General features: G+C 42.7%; 1 protein-coding gene across 1 annotated transcript in view; it reads right to left on the bottom strand.

The window, feature by feature from the left end:
- Positions 1 to 23,815, bottom strand: part of FARP1 (FERM, ARH/RhoGEF and pleckstrin domain protein 1) — a 400,915-nt gene that overhangs the window by 5,430 nt on the left and 371,670 nt on the right. Inside the window, exons 18-24 of the mRNA XM_054574324.1 lie at positions 12,151 to 12,388; positions 9,700 to 9,830; positions 5,071 to 5,139; positions 4,745 to 4,834; positions 4,057 to 4,139; positions 3,868 to 3,980; positions 3,160 to 3,326 (exon numbers count right to left, since the gene is read on the bottom strand). Coding sequence (XP_054430299.1) covers positions 3,160 to 3,326; positions 3,868 to 3,980; positions 4,057 to 4,139; positions 4,745 to 4,834; positions 5,071 to 5,139; positions 9,700 to 9,830; positions 12,151 to 12,388 — 891 coding nt within the window. The remainder of the gene's footprint in view (positions 1 to 3,159; positions 3,327 to 3,867; positions 3,981 to 4,056; positions 4,140 to 4,744; positions 4,835 to 5,070; positions 5,140 to 9,699; positions 9,831 to 12,150; positions 12,389 to 23,815) is intronic.

Raw genomic sequence — 23,815 nt, 5'->3', positions numbered from 1 at the left:
GAACATGTGAAGGTATAATCTCTGAATAAATTCCCCTGGCCTTGCCATCCTAATAGCCTAGATGCTTCTTAATAATCATACCCACAGGCCTTTCTTCCCCATTGCCCTAGCCATACCCTCCAAAGTTGCCAGTGCCACTAAAACTTCCTCCAATACATTTCAGCCTCCTACTTAGTTACCCTGGCTCCCTAAGCTCTGCACTCCTCTGTCACTCCTTTCAAGAAGCTGAATGCTTTTGTCTATGAGGGTGACTCCTAGGTCAGTCTTCATCTGCTTTTATGAGAGAGGTCAACATCCTTGCCCCAGACCAGCCAATGCCCCATTTCCTTGCTACCCTTCACAGAATCCCTGACTGAAGAAAGGCCTCTCTGCTCCTCCTCCTCTTCTGGGCTCCCAAACTGCCCAGTCCGTGTTGTCTATCCTCCAAAATCGATAACAGTCCAAAATCCTGGTACCTGCAGAGGTGACCTTATTTGGAAATCAGTCCTTTGCAGATGCACTTAAGAGGAGGGCACACTGGCTCAGGGTGGGTCCTAATTCCAATGACTGTTGTCCTTAAGAGGAGAACATTTTAACACAGGTGCACAGAAATACTCCCAAGTGAGACAGGCTGAGATTAGAGTGATGCTTCTACAAGCCTAGGAACACCAAGGATTGCCGGCCATCACTAGAAGCAGAGAGGCATCAAACAGACGTTCCTGCTTAGGGCCTCCAGCAGGAGCCAATTCTGCTAACACCTTGATCTTTGACTGCTAGCCTCCAGCAGTGTTAGAAGATAAATTTCTGTAGCAGCTACAGAAAACTAACAGTCCCCACCCAGTTATCCCTCTCAGTGCTGTCCCTTCATCCCAATCCTTACTTTATCAGACAGTAAATAGCACCCACCTCTCTCCCAGAACTACACTCCAGTCTTAAAAAGTAACTGGTCATTTTGCCTCAGATCCCTCCAAAGGCCAGGCTTCATGCTGGCCATCCAGGCATCAGACTCTCCCCATGTCTAATGTGAACCCCAGTGCTCATTGGCTTGACCACAAACTGAGCTCACCTCTGTTATCCCCAAACATCTCTGTTACTCATTTCTACCTGCATGAGTCCCACAGAAGACAGAAATGGAAGAGAGAAATGAGTGAAGGAGGATGAGAACATGCAGCAAGAGGAAAGGAGCTGCTGCTTTCCTTAGGGGGCAGGACTCGGGGGTCCTGGAGGAATGGAGCTTGCTCCTAGGGTGGGGGGATAGGGGATCTGGCAAGGGAGAGACATCTGCAGGGTGATATGTGAGCCAATTCCATGAGTATTTAATCTGCATTTTGCCACCTTAAAACCACACACCTAGGGGCTTGTTTGAAATTCTTTGGCAAATTTTCCTTTAAGGGCTGCATAGTAATACATATTTTAGGCTTTTTGAGCCAAGAGGAAAATCAGGTATTTGTATTGAATGAATCAGTACCCATTTAAAAATGTAAAACCCTGTTCTTGGTTCATGGGCTGTAAAGAACCGCGGGTGGGTATGGTTTGGCCTACGGGCCACAATCTGCTGGTCTGTCTCCTAGACTCACCTGATGATGTAGACAAAGGGCTACAGCTGTGCAGGCCTGTTGCCCCAAAAGAGCTGGCCTTGAGGAGGCATCTCTGGGCTTCCCAGGACCTACCTGACTTGGGTGTTAGCTGCATTCTTGAATGACCTACATGCCTCTAGGGATTAAAAAGGAAGTTTCAAGTGTACAAAATCCCCACGCCTTGACAGTCATAACTACACCTCAGAAAAGTCACTCTAAAGTGAAGCAGAGACAAGTTCTCTCTCATGGTGTTGCACTTCCACCAGCTGGACTAGACAGGACAGACTAGATCTAAGTGTTTTTTCCCACCAGCCCATCAGTGATTCTTGCCTGTTTTCTCTGCACTGGAAAGCTCCCGGTTCCCTGGAAGAAATCTCTGGTTGGCAAGCTTTGCAAACAGACCCAGTGTGGGAGGAAGAATGCTGAATACAGTAAGCGTGTGAGGGAAAAGCCTGTTTCTGTGGGAGATGGAGGAGAGGGAATGGTCACTGCAGCCTACATGAGGCCAATCACGGCCTGAGGGTATCACGGCCTGAGGGTATCACACCCTGGCCTTGTGCCTCAGCCGTGTCCCATTGAGAAATGTTTTTAGAAGCACATATGGGTTTCTGAACACTAGCAGGCAAATGTGAAATAAGCAGCTCTGGAAATGTGAAGGTCACTTCCAGAAAACAATCTCAGAGAAGCCCTATAGACTATCCGTCAGGGAATGTTTGACACATTCCCAGTATTATTGGTGCAAAAAGCAAGCAAACTGCTGTTCTTGGCATAGTCTCTTTGTGACATTTTTGGGGCCAAGTGCCTATCTTTCTAAAAAACATGCAAAATTCTGAATTCCTAATCACATGCATCTACTACATGGCACCCCTGGCAGCGGCATCTGGGGCAGAATCAAACAGAATGATATGCTAAAATAGGAACGTTCACACAAAACATGATCAACGGCCTCATGAGAGTTCAAGTTCTGTCGCCAATGGGTGAAGAAGTGAACTAAGCGGTTTTAGAGCTTTCTAGGTTTGGCATTTTCAGAAAGGTTAGGGATTATGGACCTAGACTAGAGGATGCACAGGGAATGGGGTTTGGAAAGTTCTGGAAGATTCAGTCACAATCTGGGGAGAGTCCCATCAGCAAAGCCAACTCTCAGGACAACTCCCAGAGCCCCCACGTTTCTTCATGAATGACGTGTGCCATGGCCCTGGTTGGTATCAGCTTTCTGACCCTACTGTTTCCTTGCACCCGATTTCGTGTGTGTGTGTGTGTTGGGGGGGCAGTGCTGGCTGCTCTAAGATATGGCAGCCTTGGTGCAGGGAGTTGTCCATCCACACCTGCACTGGGGACCTGTTTCTAGGACTCTGTGGCACAGACACATGGCTAAATGCATGGACAGTCTCTGCCCCATGGCTAACTCCTTGAGAGGAAGGGTAACAGTGGAGATGACTTGGAGAACAAAATCTGTGGGGATGAATGAGGACCAAGAGATGTGTCCACATTCACAAGAGAAGGTCAATGCCTGGCTGGCCCTACCTGAGAGGTTGAGCTCAAATGCTCAAAAGAATAAGTTGTCCTTGCCCCGCCCTCCACCCTCTGGGGTCACAGCTGGTACCTCCACGGCCACACTGAAGTCCACCATGGAGACACTGGTGTTGCGGTGCCAGCACACATGCACCATGGTGTTGCCACGGTGGGGGGCCTGGCGCTCCAACGAGGTGCGTGAGGCGCTGAGGTCATCCTCTGACTCCTGGTCAGCCACTGTGGCCTCATCGGGGGATTCTGCAGGATGTGACAAAAGGCTTCTGATCTTTGCTCTCCAGAAGAAGGGGCCCTTTCCTGACCCCTCTCAGGACCTGAATGGGCCTGGATGGTTGGGGACACTCACAGTGATGTGGCCCTGAGGACCCTCATGCAGCCACCTGCTTGTTAAGGGTCCCATCCTGTGGAACGTCCCACCAGCCCCTCTGCCAGGGAGCCCCTAGCACACCTGGGCACTGGGCTCACAGTGCTTGTCCAGCATGTGGATGGTCTTATTTTCTAGATGGTGACATGTGTAACAGGTAGCAATTCTGGCCCCAGAAAAGATGACTTCCCTGCTCCCTCACAGTTTTAAGGTTTTAAAAATAGTTTTTGGAAATGGAATTTCCCTGATTTTTAGCTTTACATACAAATATAGTCCATGGATCTGAGGCCCACCAGGTAACTTAAAATGCAATAGGGTGCTCGTCTTCTGTAAGCCAGAGACGTCCTGCCCCTCCTTGGCTAATACCTTGAGGCAACAGGCCTGTGCACTGCCCCAGGAAAGCCTCCCCACACTTACTGTTGTCAGGGGGGCTGCTGGCGAGGAACTCGGCAGTGGGGCCGCTGCTCTTTTCTGCCAAGTCAATGGCCATTTGTATGTCCTCAATCCACTTTTCCATCTCAGGCCGGGAACTGAAGAAGAGAGGGATGTCAGGTTTTCAGACTATAGCGGGTAAAAGGGTAAACAGATAAGCGGTCTCCCAGTTACCTGGCGGCCACGATGATGGACTGCCGTTGGCCCCGCAGGGTAAGGCAGTGGGGCACGCCCCACTCATCTTCACTTTCCTCTATCTGTGGGATGAGTGTTCATAACTTACTGCCAAGAAGCAAGCAAGACACTCAATGCATTTTCAAATGTTCACTAAAATGGCTATGGCTGGGAGAACCAAGTCAGAAAATTCATAATTGGAAAGGAAAAAGAAAGATCAAAGGCATTGAATTTTTTTTGGCAGAGTCCATAAACTTCTCTTTATTCAACCACTTAAGAGAAAGTGAGTATAAAAGAGGGAAATAATCCTGTGCTTGAGTGGCCTGTCAGCTTCTGCCAACCAAGGGTCACAGAATATGGAGACCTGTCCACTGGCACATCTTAGGGAAGGCCAGCCACAGGGCAAATTCACCCCACGTGGGCACATCATCTTGCCTCTTCACTTGGTTCTAGAAGCAACATACCCATGTATCCCACATACAGAACAGGAGCCAGGTCCCATAGCCCCTCTTGCCCTGATGAGGCCCATATTTCTTGTGGCACCTGCAATGCTCTCACTTCCTTGTCAAGCCTCTCCTTTTCGTTCCTCATGTCGCTCTCACTGACTCTTGCTCCCTTTACCTGGTCTGCAAACTGCAGGCAGCCCAGAGGGAGAGGCCCTGGCCTCATGCCCACGCTGCATACTCACAGTCATGCCATAGAGTGGGAGCTGCCCATGAACTTTAAACTGATTCGAGATCGTCAGTCCTCTGCTGGTGTACAGCAAGATGTCATTGAACTAGAGGAGAAAGGACAAGGGAAGTTGAGATGCATGGGCTCCATTTTAAACCAAAAAACTGCAGGAAGTGTTTCCAAAATCTTGCATTAAAATTCACTGATCTCAACAACTTTAGTGTGAGCGGCTTTGGCTGCTCCTCCTGCCTTGCAGGTGCCCCCCATTGGAGAGCAGAGGACTGGCCCTGTGACTCCATCAATCATGGGCCATAGTGAGGACAAACTGCTGTCACCACTTACCAGGAAAAACATGCGCTGCTGAAGCCCCTTCCCAGAGAGCTTGCTGAGGCTTCCCAGGCGAATAAACTCCTGCAGAGGGAACAGTTCCCAACAGTTGGGTGAAAGTGTGCAAACCTGGGTAACACAGAGATTCTGGCTTCCTTACACTGGAGCCCCTTTCATACTAAAAATCAAATCCATCATGGTGATTGTTTACTGCATGCTGTGCTCCGCCTTCTCTAACTCCTCTCCTTCCCAGGAACCTGTTAGGCAGGGACTACTATGGGCTCCCCTAACAGGACCAGCACTCAGAGGTCCAATGGTGTGCCTGCTGGTTCACTCAGGCATATAATTATGCACTTAACCCCCAGGCCCTGCAGGCTTCCCAAAGCAAGGGAGGGAGAAAGGACCTGGCCAGATACAAAGTGGCAGCCAGGGAACAGAAGACGTAAGCTATAGGAGAGTATTATGAATAGAGGAATCTTCTCCATGACTTCAAACTTTGCTTCTCAAAACCTAGTAACTATTTTAGAGTAACAGAGCAAGAAACAAAGGTATCTAAGGAACCCTTCCTCCTGAACTGTAAACTCTTGAGGGTATGAACCATTTGAGGCCACTTAGAAAAAAAACCCCAACAAAGCTATCATTAAGAAGTCTTTCCCCATTTCCCCTTATCACCTGGCCAACAACCAATCTGGTTTTTTGCTTTCTTTTATTTTATTTTTAAAAATAACTCCCTGGATTTGCCTAGTCTGGATATTTCATATAAGTTGAATCATGTACGTGGCCCTTTGTGTCTGGCTTCATTCACTCAGCATAGTATTTTCCAGTTTGACCTATGTCGTAGCATAGATAACTAGCATTCCTTTCTGTTGCTGAATATTTCATTGCACAGACAGACCACATTTTGTTTGTTCAACTGTTGATGGAACATTTTGGTTATTTCCCCTTTTGTCTAACTGTGAATAGTGTTGCCATGGACAATCATGTTGAAGTTTTTCTTTGAATACCTGTTCTCAAGGTATTTTGGGTATATACAGAAGTTGTATGGTTAACTTATTCAGGAATCTCTAAACTGTTTTCCACAGCTGTGCTTTTAAAACACAGCTGCAAGTTCTTTGACATCCATCACAGGTGGGGATCTCTGTCCCCTTCCTTTGGATGTGGGTTTTGATCCCTGATTTGATCAATAGAGTATAGAAGTAATGCCATGTGAACTCCGAGACTAGGTCATAAAACTACATATAGCCTCTGCCATGTCCTTGGAAATGATTGCTCTTAGAACCCTGAGGTGCAGGTAATCAGTTACGACCACCCTGAATCCAGACTAGTGAGACCCCTCATAGGCTGTCTGTGCAGTCCCAGCTGAGCCCAGTCTCCAGTGTCCCTGCCAGGTGTCAGCCTTGGCCCCTTCAGGCCATCCCCTGTGGGATCCCTTATATTGACCTCTGTCAGTGCCACATGGAGCAGAAGAATCACCTGGCTGAGCCCTACACAATTCCTGACTTGCAAACCATGACACTACTAAAGCCTGTTTTCAGCCATTAATGATTGGAGTAGTTTCTCATCTAGTAATACATTCCTGGAACACCTGCCATGAGGTTTTTCTGAGCTCACAGCAGCTTCTGAGCCAAGAATAGCGATCCAGTCAACTTGTTTTGATTCCATAGATTCCAGCGTGGCCTAACGACTCTTTGGTCCTTTATGAAATGTGGATCAAAGACTGTATCTGCTAGTAATTTCATTGACATATTTTGGAGATCAACAAAGTAATATATAATAAATACTTGCAGGACCATAGGATGGATGTTATCAGGGCATAAACAATACAATATAATACAATATGAGGAAATGGTATTTAGTAGACTGCTTTCATCACTGAAGAGTATCAGAGAATAAGAATGGTGACCCTAACATGCTGCTGTCACTCTTGTTTCCACCTCACACACTTGTTGCTGTTGGTATACATGCATTTTCTATCGAATTGTAGGTATCTCAACTGTAACCTGAGTGGGAAGGGAAAGATGCGGTGGCCTGAGGTATTGACTGCAAAAAGAAAAGGAAGCGTGATCTGGTGGCTATGGACTCAGATGTCAATGTCTGAGGGCTGGAGATCGAAAATGTCTCTTGTCTAGAATGCCCCACCCCAACCCCCTGCTCCCCCTGCTAAACTGTGGGACAGGGAAGAAAAAAAAAAAAAGAAAGAAAGAAAAGCCCCTAAGAACCTTAAGCTCAAGCTGCTTCCTTCTGGAGGGAAATTCATCCGAAGATGTCTAGGCCTCAAGTTTTAACCAAATGGTCCCCTTTCCCCTAGCCTCACTCCCTGTCCCTGCTTCCTTTGTTTTGTTTGGTGGAAAAGTATGTGCTCCTATAACCTAGAGGGCACATGTTTCCTAGTATAGAGAAACACTCCCGGGGGGCCTGGCTCAAGCCAAAGTGCACTGAGGTCTTGTTTTAGGGAAAAATCCTGCCTCTCAGGATGTAAAACCATCTTAGACTGACCCCAGGAAAAGGGTAAACAGGATTTTGCCTGAAAACCATGTGGGGGATTAGACTGCAGGTAGTTTAGGGGGTGTTTCTAAAATTGCCTGCTCTCCTTCAAACCTCAGTTTTTCAAATTCCACCTGTAGACAAATCTATCAGAACCTTCCTTCCACCCATTACATTACTGGATAATGGAAAATTAATTAATGATGATCAGTTGGCCTTGGTGTGTGGAATGCCCCATCTTAGAACTTGCCCCTCTGAGGGCATGAGCCCTCCTTCCCCTGTTGCTCAGGGTTGACTTGAAACACCAAATGGCTGTGAAGCCAGTTGATCAGCAAAAGAATATGCAAATAAGTGGGTCGGCAGTTAGTAACCAGCACCCCATTCTGACTCCACCTTTATAAATAACAATGACCTTTTATTTTAACATGTGGTGTGTTAAAATAAACATATGCAGCATGCGTATGTCAGCACAGTGCACGAGCCTGTAAATTCAGTATCATCATCTCCATTTTTCAGATGAGGAAACTGAAAAGTAAAATGATTAGAAACTTGCCCCAAATCACCTTGTCAGTTATGGGTTACAGAGCCCATATTTGGTTAAGTGCTTCTACAATGCTGTGCTATGTAACCAATACCATTAAAATAAGTGTATATTTAGTCGTTCAAATAAATGGAGGTGGGGCGGGGGAAAGATAATTCATATTTATTGTGTTAGTTTTACACATTAAAGCTCATTCAATCCTCATGACCTAGGAAGGAGAGGATATAATCCCCATGTTACAGAAGGGAAGGAATGTGTCAGTTGGTGAAACATCCTAGCTCTGGTGGAGCTAGAATTTGAACCCAGGGCCACCTACTCCAAGCCAGTGCTTTTTTCATAGCACTATGGAAAACTTTCTTCAAAATAAATGACTTACAAATGGTCTGTTTGCCATGTAGAATAATATGATAAATATTTTATAACATCTAAAGTTAAGAGAAAATTACATTGATATCACAGGGCTTTACTAAGAAGAGTTCCATGTGGAGGGGTAAACATGGTTGTTGTGCACTGAAGCCTGGTGGAATTTTCTCAGCAGGAGAGCTGGCAGAACTGAAGCAAATCCCAGCTTTAATTTCCACCCATACTTAATACATAACTCTTCTGAAAACCTTTTACAACTGTTTTTTGGTCAGTTTTGTAATTAGGCTTCCCAACAGAAATACCAAATACACAGAGATATTCCTACATCTTCCCTAGGCCTCACAGGTTTAAAGTTTCCAGAGAAGCTACCTGTCAGATATGACTGAGAGCCCCCAGCATAATGGAAACATGTGAATGTTGAGGCAGGTATGGAGCAGATCAGAGACTAAAATCCCCTTCTGGACCTGGGTGATGGATAGTTGAAAATCGGGGAGCTATAGGAGAAAGATCCTATAGAGATATTTGATGAGATATAGCAACTGACTAATAGTTTTGATTCTTAGGAAGAGAACTAAAAAAAAGCAGGCTGTGCTGTGTTTTTAAAATTCCCATTGGCCTGGAAGAAGCAAGCTTATGCAACGAGGCCTTGTTTCACTGAGAATGACCTACAGTTCACGAAGTGTGTTGGCTCGGTGAAGGTTAACAGCACAAGGGAAACTGCATCTCTCTGAGAATCATATTCTGGCTGACAGGTTCTTTTAACTCCTAATTAAAATTACATTAAAAAGGTACAGAATAATGTATCCTTTAAGAATAGTTTTCATAACATGGAAATTTACAGCATGCTTTCATGTACTAACTTTTCCTCTGCCTTTATATCACTATTTTACCCAATAAAATTTTTTTTTATCTTCCATTTTCACTTATCTAAATTTTAACAAATAAAATAAGCTATCTTCATTTGTCTCAGAACATGGTAGGGAAAGAAAAGTAAATTAACAAATTAAAGCAATAAGGAGAAAAAGCAGAATATGAGGTCAAACACTTGCTCTATCTCCTTCTGACACAAATTTTTCAAATGACACTGTAATATTCAAAGCATTTCCTCCAATTATCCCCCAGGTGGAAGGAAGCCCCTTCAGAAGAAGGATTATTTTTAACTTGGAGTATCTGTATTCCAAACATTCAAATTTAAGTCACTTAAATGTTGCTTTTCTGTCTTTACTTCCAATGCATGAGAGAGCACAGCTGCTTACCCTTCCCGGAATCACAAGATTGTCGATGCCAATCAAATCCTTCTTGAGTTCATGCAGCTTCTGAAAATTCTCCATTTTGATCATTGTACCATGAAGCTGTGCCACCATTTCTGTAATCTCTGCCAAAGCAGCTAGTGAAAGAAGCACACAGAGAATGAAGCATTAATGGCAGAGAAGGGTTTTTCCCCAACATAGTTAAGCTCAACTCTCCAGGGTAGTATCTCCCAGTAGCTGAACTATGTTAGATGCTGTCCTAGGGAAAATACTGCTATTTCTTACGAATAAAAACCAAGAGATTTGTTTTAATGGACCTACTTTACATATTTATTTGCTTTGCTTGAGTTTCCCAAAAGCATCGTGACAATGTAAATGACCTCTTTATATCGATGCGGTGTGTACATCTGTCCTTCATTTAGAATCGCTTGTTGGCATAGAGAGGAAAACTGTAGGGGAATAAGAGTTCCTGGAATTCTGTTTCCAGGGAAGAGACTTTTTTTATCCCCCTTCTCTGGAAAGAACAGAGTCCAGAGAAGCCACAGAAAAATCCTGGGAAAAGAGGGATCTTTCTGGAAGATGGTCTAATCGATAATGAAACTTTTGAGTAACGAACATTCATTCCAGCACTTCCTAGCAGAGATTATCTTCTGCAGAAATGATAGTGTTTACCAAGATGGTTGCAAAGAATAACTGCAAAACACAAACTTTATTTTGCAATATGGGTACATCCTCCCTATACTGGTAGGTACCCAGTGTCTACAAGGAGCTACTGCCCAATTAGCACAAGTTTGGCTGGCATGCAAAGCCACCATAGCTGCGCATTTAGGTATTTTTGTCAAGAAAGTAAGAAATACTGGGCACCTGAACTTCAATCATCAGAAAACTAAGCACCTCCTTTATCCCCGCACTTCAACCTTGGAAGGGAAACATTTTGTTTTCCTGCCTTCTCCCTGCGGATGCAAATTAAATGCTTCCTGGGTTATCACAGAACGCTTGGACTAAATGACAAACCCCAAGGCTTGCTCAGTCTTCAGACAGTACCAGCAGATTTAGTCCAATGAACAATTACTGGGCACCAAATGCTCAGTGGGATTGGGGTGAGGAGCATCTAAGGGGAAAGAGATGGCACTCTGGTCCCCAGGTGCTCATGCAACAGGTATCTTGGGAACAGCTCTTGGCACTCTTCATCCCTGACATTCAGGAAATATACGTTCAGGTATACTCTGATTTCCTCAGCCTTTTCACAATGATGCCATCATATGGTTTAATTTACATAACAAATTTTTTTTCTATTTAGTTGTCAAGGATAGACTTTTCTCACTGGGGACTATTTAGTAAAATGCAAAGTGGGCAAGCCAGCCAAGGATAGCACATGCAAAACTAAAGATGTCTCTCACCCTCCCAGGTAACATATCTGTACAGCTGAGTCCTCAGAGAGCTGGAATGGCTTTGGGTTATCATGTGAGGCAACGTTGATACAACAGAACAAGATAGGTGGGTGGAGAAGGTCATCTTACCTCATGGGTCAGGCAGGAACTGAGGCTTAAAGGAAGAGGAGCATTTTGCAGGAAAGGACAAGGAGGTGATAGCAATGACTCCAAGCAGAAGGGAGAGAATATGCCAAGACATGAGGCATGAAGCATCAAGGTTTGTTTTAAAGACTGAGAGTAAGAAAGAAGAAAATTTTACTCTTTCCCAGCAGGGATATACCTGGAGAACATTATACTAAGTGAAATAAGCCAGTCAGAGAAAGAAAAATACTGTATGATTTTACTCATATGTGGAATCTAATGAACAAACTGAACAAACAAGCAAAATAGAGACAGACTCATAGATAGAGAGCAGGCTGACAGCTAAGGAGTAGAGAAATTAGGGGTGGAGGGATTGAACAAAAAGGAAAAAGGACTCACAGACTTCGGCAACAGTGTGGTGACTAAGGGAAAGCGGGGTATAAGGGACTAAGTGGCAATGGAAAAAAAGAAACTTTCAGAAACAAATAAAAAAAAATAAAACAAAAGAAGAATTGATTCAGGTGAAGTGCTCAGTAAGATAACTGGCATATTACCAATGCCCAGCAGCAATTAGCACTATTTGTTACAAGCTATTTTCCGTGGTTGGTCTGAGGAGGAAGTGATGAACTGTGTAGATAGAGGAAAAGTTCCTGGAGGGGCTGACTCTATGTTTAGCTCTTCCAGGGTTGTTTGCACTTAACCACCCAGGACCAAAGGAGAAAATGTATGCAGTAGGGGAAAGAAAAGAGAGGTCCTAAAGATCACCAGTTTTTTTTTTTTTAATGGAAAGATAAAGAGATAACAGAAAATATTTAAGCAGGTACTAAGAAGCAGTGCCTATCCTCCATGATTATGAAAGCCTGGGACTGTGATCACAGAGCTTTTCCCCAGAGAAGCCCCTTCTCTGCATGGCTGGGTCTGGCGGTGCCTGTCCTGAGCTCACCTCGGCAGTCTCTGAAGTCGGCGTGGTTGGGTGGGTGATGCTTGCACAACCGCTCCAGGACCTGCTTGTAGTGCATGAGACGGTGCAGAGGGCGCAGGAGGAAGGTGTTGAGAGGCAGGTAGCACACCTTCTGCAGCTCGAAGTCTCTGCACAAATTTTCCAGCCTCCGGGAGCTCTTGATGCTGGTCTCGAGCGCCTCCAGAGCCTCGCTGTGCTTCCACAGGTGAGCAGCTAGTTGCTAGTGGGGATGAAAGACAAGGGTCGGGGTGAGGGTCCTGATTAGCTGAACTGAATGTGCACGTGGTCCACTTAATGACTTTTGGAAATGAAGATCACCTTCACTTTCCTTCATTTTATTAAATTTCATGATTTATTTCATTATATTAAGTTTTCAAGATGAAATAAAAAGCTCTATTAAAGGAATGAACAGTTTAAAATAAACTGTGTTTATAAACAGGAGACTTATGTATCATATTAGAGGTGTAAATGATCTTTTAAAAGCCAGACTGAGAAAACTGAGGGGAAGTAAAGGAACAGGAGCTCCTTCAGGGGACCTGTGGTTTTCTTCCACATGTCACAAGATGACAAATAGACCGGAGCTACTTACTAAGTGTCATACAGTTACAAATTTATATTTCTGATTAACTCTCCTAGCTGCTCATACAATTACTGAGTATCTGCCACAAACTACCTACTCTGCTAGATTCCAGGGAGCTGGATGAGAATTAGACATGCTCCCTACTCTTCTGGGGTCCAACCGAAATCTTCTGCTTGACCACACATGGCTCAGGTTCCAGAACCTTCTCTCAGACCTGTAAGTGCACTTCCCTGCAAATTCAGTTTTTAGCAAGAACCCTGCTAAGGCAGTTACACCAGAACCCTCCAGCCTGGATATTTGGTTACCCACAATCTCGGGTTCCTCATCTCCTACCATCCTTAAGGTGATGTCTGATTGCCCTGGCCTGTCTTCAGCAAGAATCTCCCCTCACCTCAGATGTTTTCTCTTAGTAGTTTACATCCTCTGACCCCCACCCTGCTTCTTAGCTGTAAATTCCCACTTGCCCACACTATACTCAGAGTTAAGCCTAACCTCCCTGCCACCCTCACTGTAAAATCCCATTGCAGTGGTCCTATGTCTATCACAACTATCCTGAATAAAGTCTGCTTTACCATTAACAAGTGGGGAATATTTTTTCCTTTAACAAGTCATGGTGGAGACAGACGCATAGTAAAAAGTTTGATGGTAGAGCATTAAAGGAGGACTGAATCCTCATGGCAGGTGGGGAGGAGCCCAGGGGAGAAGTCCAAGGGAGTACATATCCAGACAGATAGGGTACTAATGGGAGATAGGGAGAGGTGTGACACCTCAGGACTACAGAACAGCAGTTGTTCTCAAGCCTTAGCCCATAAGTACTTCTTAGGAGCAGCTTACTATTTCTGTGCTGCTGCTACCCCTACACCCATAGTCCTGACCCCAACATCTGCATTCCCACTCTCCAGAAACAGCTAGAAACCCAATGGATCCAGACACAAACCTACCACCTCCTGCCACACCTGGGGCTGCCCTGTGATTTTCTAACATAAAGACCAGTGCCACCATCAGCCACTTACTCAATACAGAAAATGCAGGAGAACATTCCAGATTCCTCCATTTTTTGAATCCTTCACCAAGTCCTACCAATTCTACCTCCTAAAACCATCAAACCTGTGTCCATCTTCATCCCCATGGTTTTGAGCCTTGCGCTGTCCACCACTGTAATGGTGTTTCCACGGGAATCTATGCCACCACTCCTCACCCCCCACCTTATTGCATATCAGCCACCAACGTGACCTTACAATTTAACTGAGCAGGTTGCCTCTTGCTAGGATATGATAAGTGCTCCTACCAGGGTCTTCAGCAGGGTGCATAGGGTTCTTAGGATGTAGTCTCTCCTAGCCCTCCATCATTACCTCTTGCTGCTCAGCCCAGGTCATCCACGGACCTGCTAAGGTCCACCTGCACTTGAATGTGCCAGAACCTCTGCATATGACACTTGCTTCCTAAAGACATCCCTCCACCTGAGCTCTACCTCACCCTTCAGGGTTAGCTCTGGGGCCTTCCCTGATTTTCAGGCAGAGTTAAGGACTCTGTCTATCCTCCAGTACTCACGCTGTGTTTGTCCACCTTGTCCTTATTACTGGTCTCCTCTGTAGAGTTTGTGACTTTTTTAAAAAATACATAGATTCATAGGAAGTTGCAAAGAAATGTACAGGGAGATCCTATGCACCTTCACCTGGCCTTCCTAATGCTACTATCAAGCACAACAATAGGAAATGTGACAACCAGGAAACTGACACGGGTGCAATCCACAGAGTTTATTTGGATTACACCAGTTATAAAATGCCTTCATCTGTGTGTGTGCATGCAAGCAGTGTGTCCTGTTACTACATCCTCAGGGCCTGATATACATAGTAGGTGCTCAATAAATGTCTGTTGCCTGCAGGCATTAATGAACAAATGAACCAAATGCATGCGTGTAGCTGAGGCAGGAGTCTTACAAGGACTTGAGTGCCCGAAGAAGTGAATTCATGGTCACTGAAACACAGAGTAGAATGTGAAAGAATGGGGAAAAGGGGTCTGGAAAGACTGACTAAGGTGAGAGTGTGAAGGCTTTTTGATCAGGTTTAAAGTTTGGACTGCATTCTCCAAATCACAGACAAGGAGGGTTTTGAGCTTTTTCAGTCTGGCTGTAATATAAATGCTGGTATAAAGGCTCAATGGGAGGTGAGGAGACTCATCAGGAAGCTGGGCGAGTCATTCAGGAAAGAGAAAACAGAACCAGGAAGAGTAGTATCCTGATGAGACAGACAACTCAGGTACAAATGAAAGTCCCAGCTTGGGTGGTGAGTAAAGGGTCAAGATGAAAGGCGGGAACCACCTTTCTTTGTGTGGATGTTAAAAGTGGCTTTGTGTATGTGGCAGGTGTTTCCAGTTGGAAGTTCACTGTATGGACCAGAGGTCATGATTTGGGTATCTCTGACTTCTAGGTGGGGATTGGAGCCTCTGGTCCAACTCCCTTAGTTCTGTGCAGAGGGACTGGGAACAGCTGGAGGGTAATGATAGCATCCTTGTTGAGCCTCTGCAAATGCAGGTAAACACACAGGTTAGGAGATGGGTGGGAAAGATAGTGCAAGCAGATCACCTTAAGCATTTTGGACAAAAGTGCTAACCTGGGCTTCTGTATCTTCTCCTGCTCCTTTACGCACTTCGTAAAAATTCTTTAAAACCAACAATAACTACAATAATAACTTAAAAAAAAGCAATATCCAAAAGTCTGCTAGTGGCTCTGATCCTCTCCATCTGTTTTCATTTTGCCTGTGCAGAGCTCTGTGCTATAAATGCTCATGGCTTCGGCCCAGTAACTAAAATGCCAGCACAGCTGAGGAAACTGGCTAAATGCAAAAAAATGCCAACTCACCAGACTGAGGAGAAAGAATTGCTACAAGCAGAAATTGAGTGTATTTTTAGGTCTTAGGTGCTAAGTGAACAGAGTGGATGTGTACTCAATGTCAGCTGTCCGTGGGAAGTCAACAGACAGGCCAGAGAGGGTCACAAAGCAGAGCTGGTAAACAGAGAACTCTGGGGACTGTCCCCAAGGGTCTGGCAGGTGTCTGCTGCTGTCCCTAGAGGCCCACGGTGGAGACCAAATCTTCTTGAAGGGAGTAAGCTCAGTCTTATAAACTTAGATGAAGGAAACGCTGTGAGAAAAGGCAAAAAACCAAATTGGGCTGAGAAAAAGTATAGAACATGGGAAAACAGGCTTTTTGTGAGAAAAATAATTGGGAAGTACAACAGTAACAAAAACAAGTCATAGAAGAGAGAAAAAAAGGATATTTTTAACAAGTGACAAAAGCCAGCCTGAAAAGGCTACACAGTGATTTCAACTGTATGACATTCTGGGAAAGACCAAACTACGAAGACAGTAAAAGATCAGCAGTTGCCAGGGTGGAAAGGTGGGAGGGATGAAAAGGAGGAGCACAGAGGACTCTTAGGGCAGTGAAACTCTCTCGAATGCTATTACCCTGGTGGATAAGTGACATTATGCACTTGGCAAAGTCCATGGAGTGTACAACACAAAAAGTGAATCTTAATGTACACTATGGATTTAATTAATGATAATATATCCATATTGGTTCATCAGTTGTAAAAAATTTGCCATACAAATGCATGATAATGGGGAGACCATGTATGTGTGGGATGGTGGTGAGAATATAGGTTATTATATATTGTAATTATTACATAATATATACATTTTTTAAAAACCACCATGGAAAGTGAACAGATGTCTGCTACTGTTACATTTGAGTTTTGTGTATTAACCTCACTGTGGCAGTAACAATACCATAGTTGTGGAACATCTTGGATAATCCTTAATTTTTTTTTAGCATGGTAGTCTGCAATCCTGATCACTTCCGTAGGCTCTGATATTGCCCAAAGCAGAGAGGGTTCCTTTTGGAACACCATGAAAAAGCAAACTATAGCTCAGGGTCTGTTAGATAATTTCTTGATGTTTATTAAGAGAAACAGGAAATCTCTTGGGAAGCTTTAGATCCTGTCTTTGCTGTGACGTGTGCACCCTCCAAATCCTCTCCTTGTCTTATCTCACGAGATTATATAATTCTAAAGGGAAAAAAACTGAACTCCAAACAAACTAGCCAGATTCTTGGGAATTAATTCAATCCCCAACAGTAACTTTTTTTCTATGTAGTAGGTGCTGGATGGATGAATGACTGAATAGTTGGATAGAATGAAATGGTGAAACTTATGAGCAAACTGCCTTCTTTAGGGGGCTATTAGCTTGCTCAGGGCAGTTATTAGTTAAGGTTATTAGGCTGGCTCTGGTGCAGTCAAGATACGGAAGATTGCTTTAAAATGCAAATGTAGGTGTATTTATATTCAAAAGATAAGCTGTATAATTAAGATAGTCTATGTTAAAGTAATTATTCATGGATTAAAATAAAAATGCACAAATCAAAGTTTCAGATATAAAAGATGGGGCAGCTTTCAAAAACAAGGTAGAATATTGACATGGAAGAGAATCAAGATGGCGGAGGAGTGACTGGAAGTCACACGGACCTCCTCTCAGGACCAATCTGGAATTACAACTAAATTGTGGAGAAATCACCTGGAACAAACAACTGAACAATAACAAGAGAGGAGTCTTATAACTTTGGACAGACAGGAGAATCAGCCGTAGGACAACCTAATTGGTAAGGAATGTGGTAGAGACTCGAGAAGGTGGACAGGGCGCCCATGGGCGGCAGTGCCAGAAGGTTATTTAAATGGTGAGTTGGATCCCCCTGAGAAGAGCGGGGTCTAAACCATAAGTGGGGCTCTACAGCTTACAGCAACAGAGCCCAAAAGGTACACAGATAATAGCCAGCTGTGAAAAGTGGAAGGGTTGCTCTCTGCTCCAGACAAGTGGTTGGAGATGCAAAGTGCCATTTAAAGAGCCAATACATACATTTTTATTTGCAGCCACTTACCCTTGTCTCCAGCAAAGGTAGGGGCAGAGTGCGCTAGAGACACTGAAGAGAGACTGGGGAAGGAGGCTTTGGGGAGAGAACTGGGAGAGTAGCCAGTGGGATCCCTGTGCTGACTCCTCCCCCATGCATCAGCAGCCATCTTGCTCAAGCAGACCACTCCCCTGAGCGGCAACAGCTTGAGAGGACACAACAGCCCTGGCCCCAGGAGCGACTTGGCCCCACCCTGTGATGTCCAAGCCAGCCTGCTGAGTGCAGAGAGACTAGATTAACAGCTGAAGGAGACAGTCACAGACAGTAGATTCCTGGAAGTATCAAACTGACTGCCTAAGGTCAGACATGGTCAACATCTGACATCATCAGAGGCAGGTCTAGAAAGAAAAAACAACAGTCTTCTACCATAGAAGTTCACACCACAAAGTCAGGAAATGAAAACAGATCAATTTAAGAAGCAGAAGCAAAAAAGGAGTCTCAAAAATAATAGGAAGAAAAAGAAGCACCCGCCCAGTCAAAGGGAAAGGAGGAATCCCCACACAGAGAACTAAATGAAATAGAGGCAAGTAAACTATCAGATATTGAGTTCAAAACAACATTTCTAAGGAAGCTCAGTGAGCTCAGAGAGAATTACAAAAAACTACTGGGAAACTACGAGGAACTTACTGCAAACTATATCAGCATGAAAAAGGACATAGAAATTATCAGTAAGACATAAGAGGAAATGAAGAATATAATTTCTGAACACAGCAGAAGGAATCAAAAGCAGGCTAGATGAAGCAGAGGACCGAATCAGTGAGCTGGAGGATAAGGTAGAAAAAAAACTCCCAGAAAGAGCAAGAAAATGAAAAAAGACTCACAAAGAATGAACAGGCATTGAGGAAAATGCAGGACAACCTGAAATGTAATAATATCTGTATAATAGGGATACCAGAAGGAAAAGAAGAGGAGGAAGAGATAGAGAATCTGTTTGAAAAGTAATGATGGAAAACTTCCCTAATTTGAGGAGAGAAAAAAGTCACACAAGTTCAGAAAGCACAGAAGGGTCCACTCACGAGAAACCCAATGAGGCCCACTCCAAGACCATCACATTTAAAATGCCAACTATCAAAGAAAAAGAGAGAATCCTAAAGGCAACAAGTGAGAAACAGGTAGTAACATATGGCTACTAGCTGACTTCTCAACAGAAACTCTATAAGCCAGAAGGGAAGGGCAAGAATATTCCAAGTCACAAAAAGCAAAGGCCTGCAACCAAGACTTGTCTACCCAGCAAGGCTCTCAATTCAAATGGAAGGCAAAATAAGGAGTTTCCCAGACAAAAGAAGGCTCAAAAAATACACCACCCAACGAGCATTGTAAAATATGCTGAAGGGACTGCTTTAAGAAGATGAAGAAAAAGAGTCTATGAATACCCAGTTCCATTCACAGTCACCTATACTTGATATTACCAAGATTTTTAATACTTATTAATCTGATTGTGACAATGATGTGTTATTTTGTTACTTTATTACTTGTTGAAACTAAACCGGTTTTTGTATATTTCTTGCCTATTTCTATTATTTTAAAAAAGCTTTAAGTGACTTTTTGGTATTCTTTATCCATTTTCTGATTAAATGTTTGTAGAATATTTTCCCTAAAAAAAAAAGAACAATTATTAACCCTTTTATAGATGTGTTGCAAATACTTTCCTATTCTATTACTTGTCCTTTACCTTTTTTTGTATGTATATAACTGCTGAGTCTTAAATGTTTAATATAGTCATATTGTCAATATTTTCCTTTATAGCTTCTGGGTTTGAATATTTTACTTCAGGGTAAGAAAAATATTATTTTCCATTTTCTCCTAAAACTCCTTAGACTTTATATAATGATTTTTAACTCACCGGAATATTTTTTGTATAACATGTGAAATAGGGCTCTGTATTTGTTTTATTTCAAGTAATAGTGATCCATGCACCTTATTTGTTGAATAAGCCTTATTTTTCCCCATTGATTTGAAATAGTAATTTAATCATATATTACATTGTTAGACAGATATATAGGTTTGTTTCTAGAATGCTCATTTTATTTCATTGATCTACTTGATTATTTCTGTGCTGCTGTCATGTTTTAATTGCTGAGACTTTATAATGGGTTTAAATGTTTTAATATTTTATAATGGATTTTGACATTTAAAAAAAAAATGAATCAATCTGCATTTAAAAAAAAAAGAAGGAACTCCTGCCTTTTGTGCTGAGATGGATGTCACTGGAGAATATTGTGCTAAGTGAAATAAGCCTTTTGGTGAAAGACAAATACCATATGATCTCACCTATAAGTGGAATCTGTTCAACAAAATAACTAATGGACGAAATACACCACAGGCGTGGAAACATGGAGCAGACTGAAAAGTGACCAGAGGGGATGGTGAAGGAGGACAATGGTGGAAAGGAGAAGGGGCTAGACAAAGAACATGTATGAATGACCCGCGGACATGGACAACAGAGTGGGAATTGACTGTGGGAGAGGGGGGTGGGATGGGATGGGTGGAGGAGGGCAAAGGGGGAAAAATTGAGACAACTGTAATAGAATACACATGATTTTAAAAAAATAATAAAGAAAAGCCCTCCTACAGTTCAGGTGGGCCAAAGCTAGTATGTGGACATGAAGAGGGGTTGGGAATCAGGAGCCCCGTCACTAGCAGGATTGTACAAGCCCTGGGGCATGAAGTGTCTACATTGGGCAGAGCAGGGGCTAAGACAGGAAAAAATACTACACTCCTTGAAAGTGGATGTGAAATAAAAATATTTTCAGATGAAGACAAAGATAATTCCTTGCCATGAGACCAACACAAAAAGAACTATTAAATAGAATTTATAATGAAATGATCTCAGGCGAAATGCAGAATATAGGAAGATATTAAGAGAATCAGAAAGGGTAAATATATGAGTAAATTTAAACAAATATTGACCATATGAAAATAACACTGATATTAACACTACTAATTCTGTCTTGTGAAGTTTTATATTTATGTAAAGTTAAAATGCATGACAACATAAATATCAAAGGTAGGGTTCATATGGTCTAAGGTCCTATCATTATATGAGAAGTACTAATTTATATTAGACACTAATAACTCAAGAATGAATGCAGTAATCTCTAGTGTAACCACAGAAGGGATAAAGAATGTATAACCAACAAGTTAATTAGAATGATAAAAATAGCCAAAAGGAAGCAAGTAATAAAAGAGCATAAAATTGGGGGGACAAATGCTAAGTTCACAGAATCCAAATAGACGTGTAATTGCATTAAACATAAATATATTTCTCAATGTAAAAACAAAGATTTTTTAAAAATTTTTATTTTTTAAATTACATATTACATTCAACGTTATTTTGTACTAATTTTAGGTATACAGTAGAGTAGTTACAGTCGTCTACTTTACAAAGTGTTCCCACCAGTATTTCTAGTACCCATTAGACACCAGACATAGTTATTACAATACTATTGATTATATTCTCTATGCTGTAACTTATATCTGTGACTGTTTTATAACTACCAATTTGTACTTCTTAATCCCTTCACCTTTTTTACCCAGCTGCCCAAATCCCCTTCCCTTTGGATACCGTCAGTCTATTCTCTGTATCTACTTTATAAGTCCGTCTCAATTTTGTTCATGTTGTTCTTTAGATTCCACACAGAAGTGAAATTATATGGTGTTTGTCTTTCTCTGACTGACTTATCTGTTGTAAATGGTAAGATTTAATTTTTTTTATAGCTAAGTAATATTCCATTATGCATGTGTACTGCCACTTGCCTATTGATGAGCACTTCGGCTGCTTCCATATCTTGGGTATTGTAAATAATGCTGCAATGAACATTGGGGTGCATATACTCTTTGAAACCAATGTTTTGGGTTTCTTCAAATACATACCCTGAAGGTGGAATCCCTGGGTCATAGACAGTTCCATTTTTAATTTTCGAGGAAACTCCATACTGTTTTCCACAGTGGCTGCATCAGTCTGCATTCCCAAAAACAGTGCACAAGGGTTCCCTCTTTGTTGCTTGTTGATTTAGTGATGATGGCCATTCTGACAGGTGTGAGGTGATATCTCACTGTGGTTTTAAATTGCATTTCTCTGATGATTAGTGACAAATATTTTTTAATGTCTATTGGCCACCTGTATGTCCTCTTTGGAGAAGCATCTATTTTGGAAAACTAAGATTTTTCAGAGTGATAATAAAGTAAAAGCCAGCTGTTTCCTGCTTTTAAGAAACACACTTTAAGTAATAAGGACACAGCTCTGGCTGGTGTGGCTCAGTGGATTAAGTGCCAGCCTGTGAACCAAAGGGTCGCTGGTTTGATTCCTAGTCAGAGCACATGCCTGGGTTGTGGGCCAGGTCCCCATGCGGGGGCACTTAAGAGGCAACCACACTTTGATGTTTCTCCCTCTCTCTTTCCCCCTCCCTTTTCCCTCTCTCTAAAAATAAATAAAATCTTTTTAAAAAAGCATGGTAGAACATTGATTCAATATATTATGACTTCTTTGGGTATATTTTCACTCTTCTGTATCATTATAGATGTTTCTAGATGGTTAAAAATATATTTGCCTTGTACATTGCCTTTTTTATTAAAATATTTTTATTGTGGTAAAATACACATATCTACCATTTTAATCTTTTAAAAAAATTATATCTTATTGGTTATGCTATTATAGTTGTCCTGATTTTCCCCTCTTTGCTGCCCTCTGCCCAGCACTCTCCACTTCCTCAGGCAATACCCCTACCATTGTTCATGTCCATGGGCCATGTGTATAAGTTCTTCAGCTACTCCATTTCCTATACTGTACTTTACATCCCCATACCTATTCTGTAACTAACTATTGGTACTTCTTAATCCTCTCACCTCTTCACTCATTCCTCTGCTCTTCTTGTTTGCTTAGTTTGTTTTTTAGATTCAATTGTTGATAGATTTGTATTTTTTGCTATTTTATTGATCATAGTTTTGATCTTCTTTTTCTTCAATAAGCCCCCTTAACATTTCATATAATAATAGTTTGGTGATAACGAACTTTAGTTTTTTTGGGGGGTGTCTGGGAAGCTCTTTATCTGCCTTTTGATTCTAAATGATACCTTTTCTGGGCAGAGCAATCTCGGCTGTAGATCCCTGCTTTTCATGACTTTGAACATTTCTTGCCAGTCCCTTCTAGGCTGCAAAGTTTCTTTTGAGAAATCAGCTGACAGTCTTTTGGGAACTTCCATGTAGATAAGTAACTGCTTTTCTCTGTTGCTTTGAAGATCCTCTCTTTATTTTTAACCTCTGGCATTTTAATTATGATGTGCCTTGGTGTAGTCCTCTTTGTATCCATCTTGTTTGGGGCTCTGTGCTTCCTGAACTTGTATGTCTATTTCCTTCACCAAATTAGGGAAGTTTTCTTTCATTATCTTTCTCTTCTCCCTCTGGCACCCCCATGATGCAATGTGGGACCTCTTGAAGTTGTCCCAGAGGCTGCTTATACTGTCCTCATTTTTTTGGATTCCTTTTTCTTCTTGCTGTTCTCATTGGTTGTTTTTTGCTTCCTTATGTTCCAAATCATTGATGTGATGCTCAGCTTCATCCACACTACTGTTGTTTCCCTTCAGCTAGTTCTTCATTTCATTAGTGAATCCTTCGTTTCTGACTGGATCTTTTTTATGCTGCTGAGGTCCTCACTAAGGTCCTTGAGCATCTTTATAACCAGTGTTTTGAACTCTGCATCTGATATATTGCTTATCTCCATTTCATTTAGCCCTTTTTCTGGAGTTTGGATCTGTTATTTCATTTGGGCCATGTTTCTTTGTCTCCTCACTTTGGCAGCCTCCCTGTGTTTGTTTCTATGTACTAGGTAGACCTGCTTTGACTCTGTGTTTTGGTAGTGTGGCTTAATGTAGTAGGTGTCCTGTGGGGTCCAGTGGCACAGCCTCCCCTATGACTTAAGCTGGGTACTCGAGGTGCGCCCTTTGTGTTGGCTGAGTACACCCTCCTCTTGTAGTTGAGCAACTTGGTTGCCGTTGGCAGATAAATAGGAGGGATTTTCCCAGGCAAGTCAGCTGTAAGGATTGGCTGTGACCACTTTCCACCAATGTTCACCCTCCATAGAGGATCAGCTGTGCAGGCGCAGGGTGGTGGT

This window comes from Pteronotus mesoamericanus, unplaced genomic scaffold (assembly GCF_021234165.1).
Source record: "Pteronotus mesoamericanus isolate MK-2021 breed Mesoamerican mustached bat unplaced genomic scaffold, CSHL_Meso_final contig_26, whole genome shotgun sequence".
NCBI lineage: Eukaryota > Metazoa > Chordata > Mammalia > Chiroptera > Mormoopidae > Pteronotus > Pteronotus mesoamericanus.
Note: the sequence above shows the minus strand (reverse complement) of the source record. Positions and strands in the feature narration are given on the sequence as shown.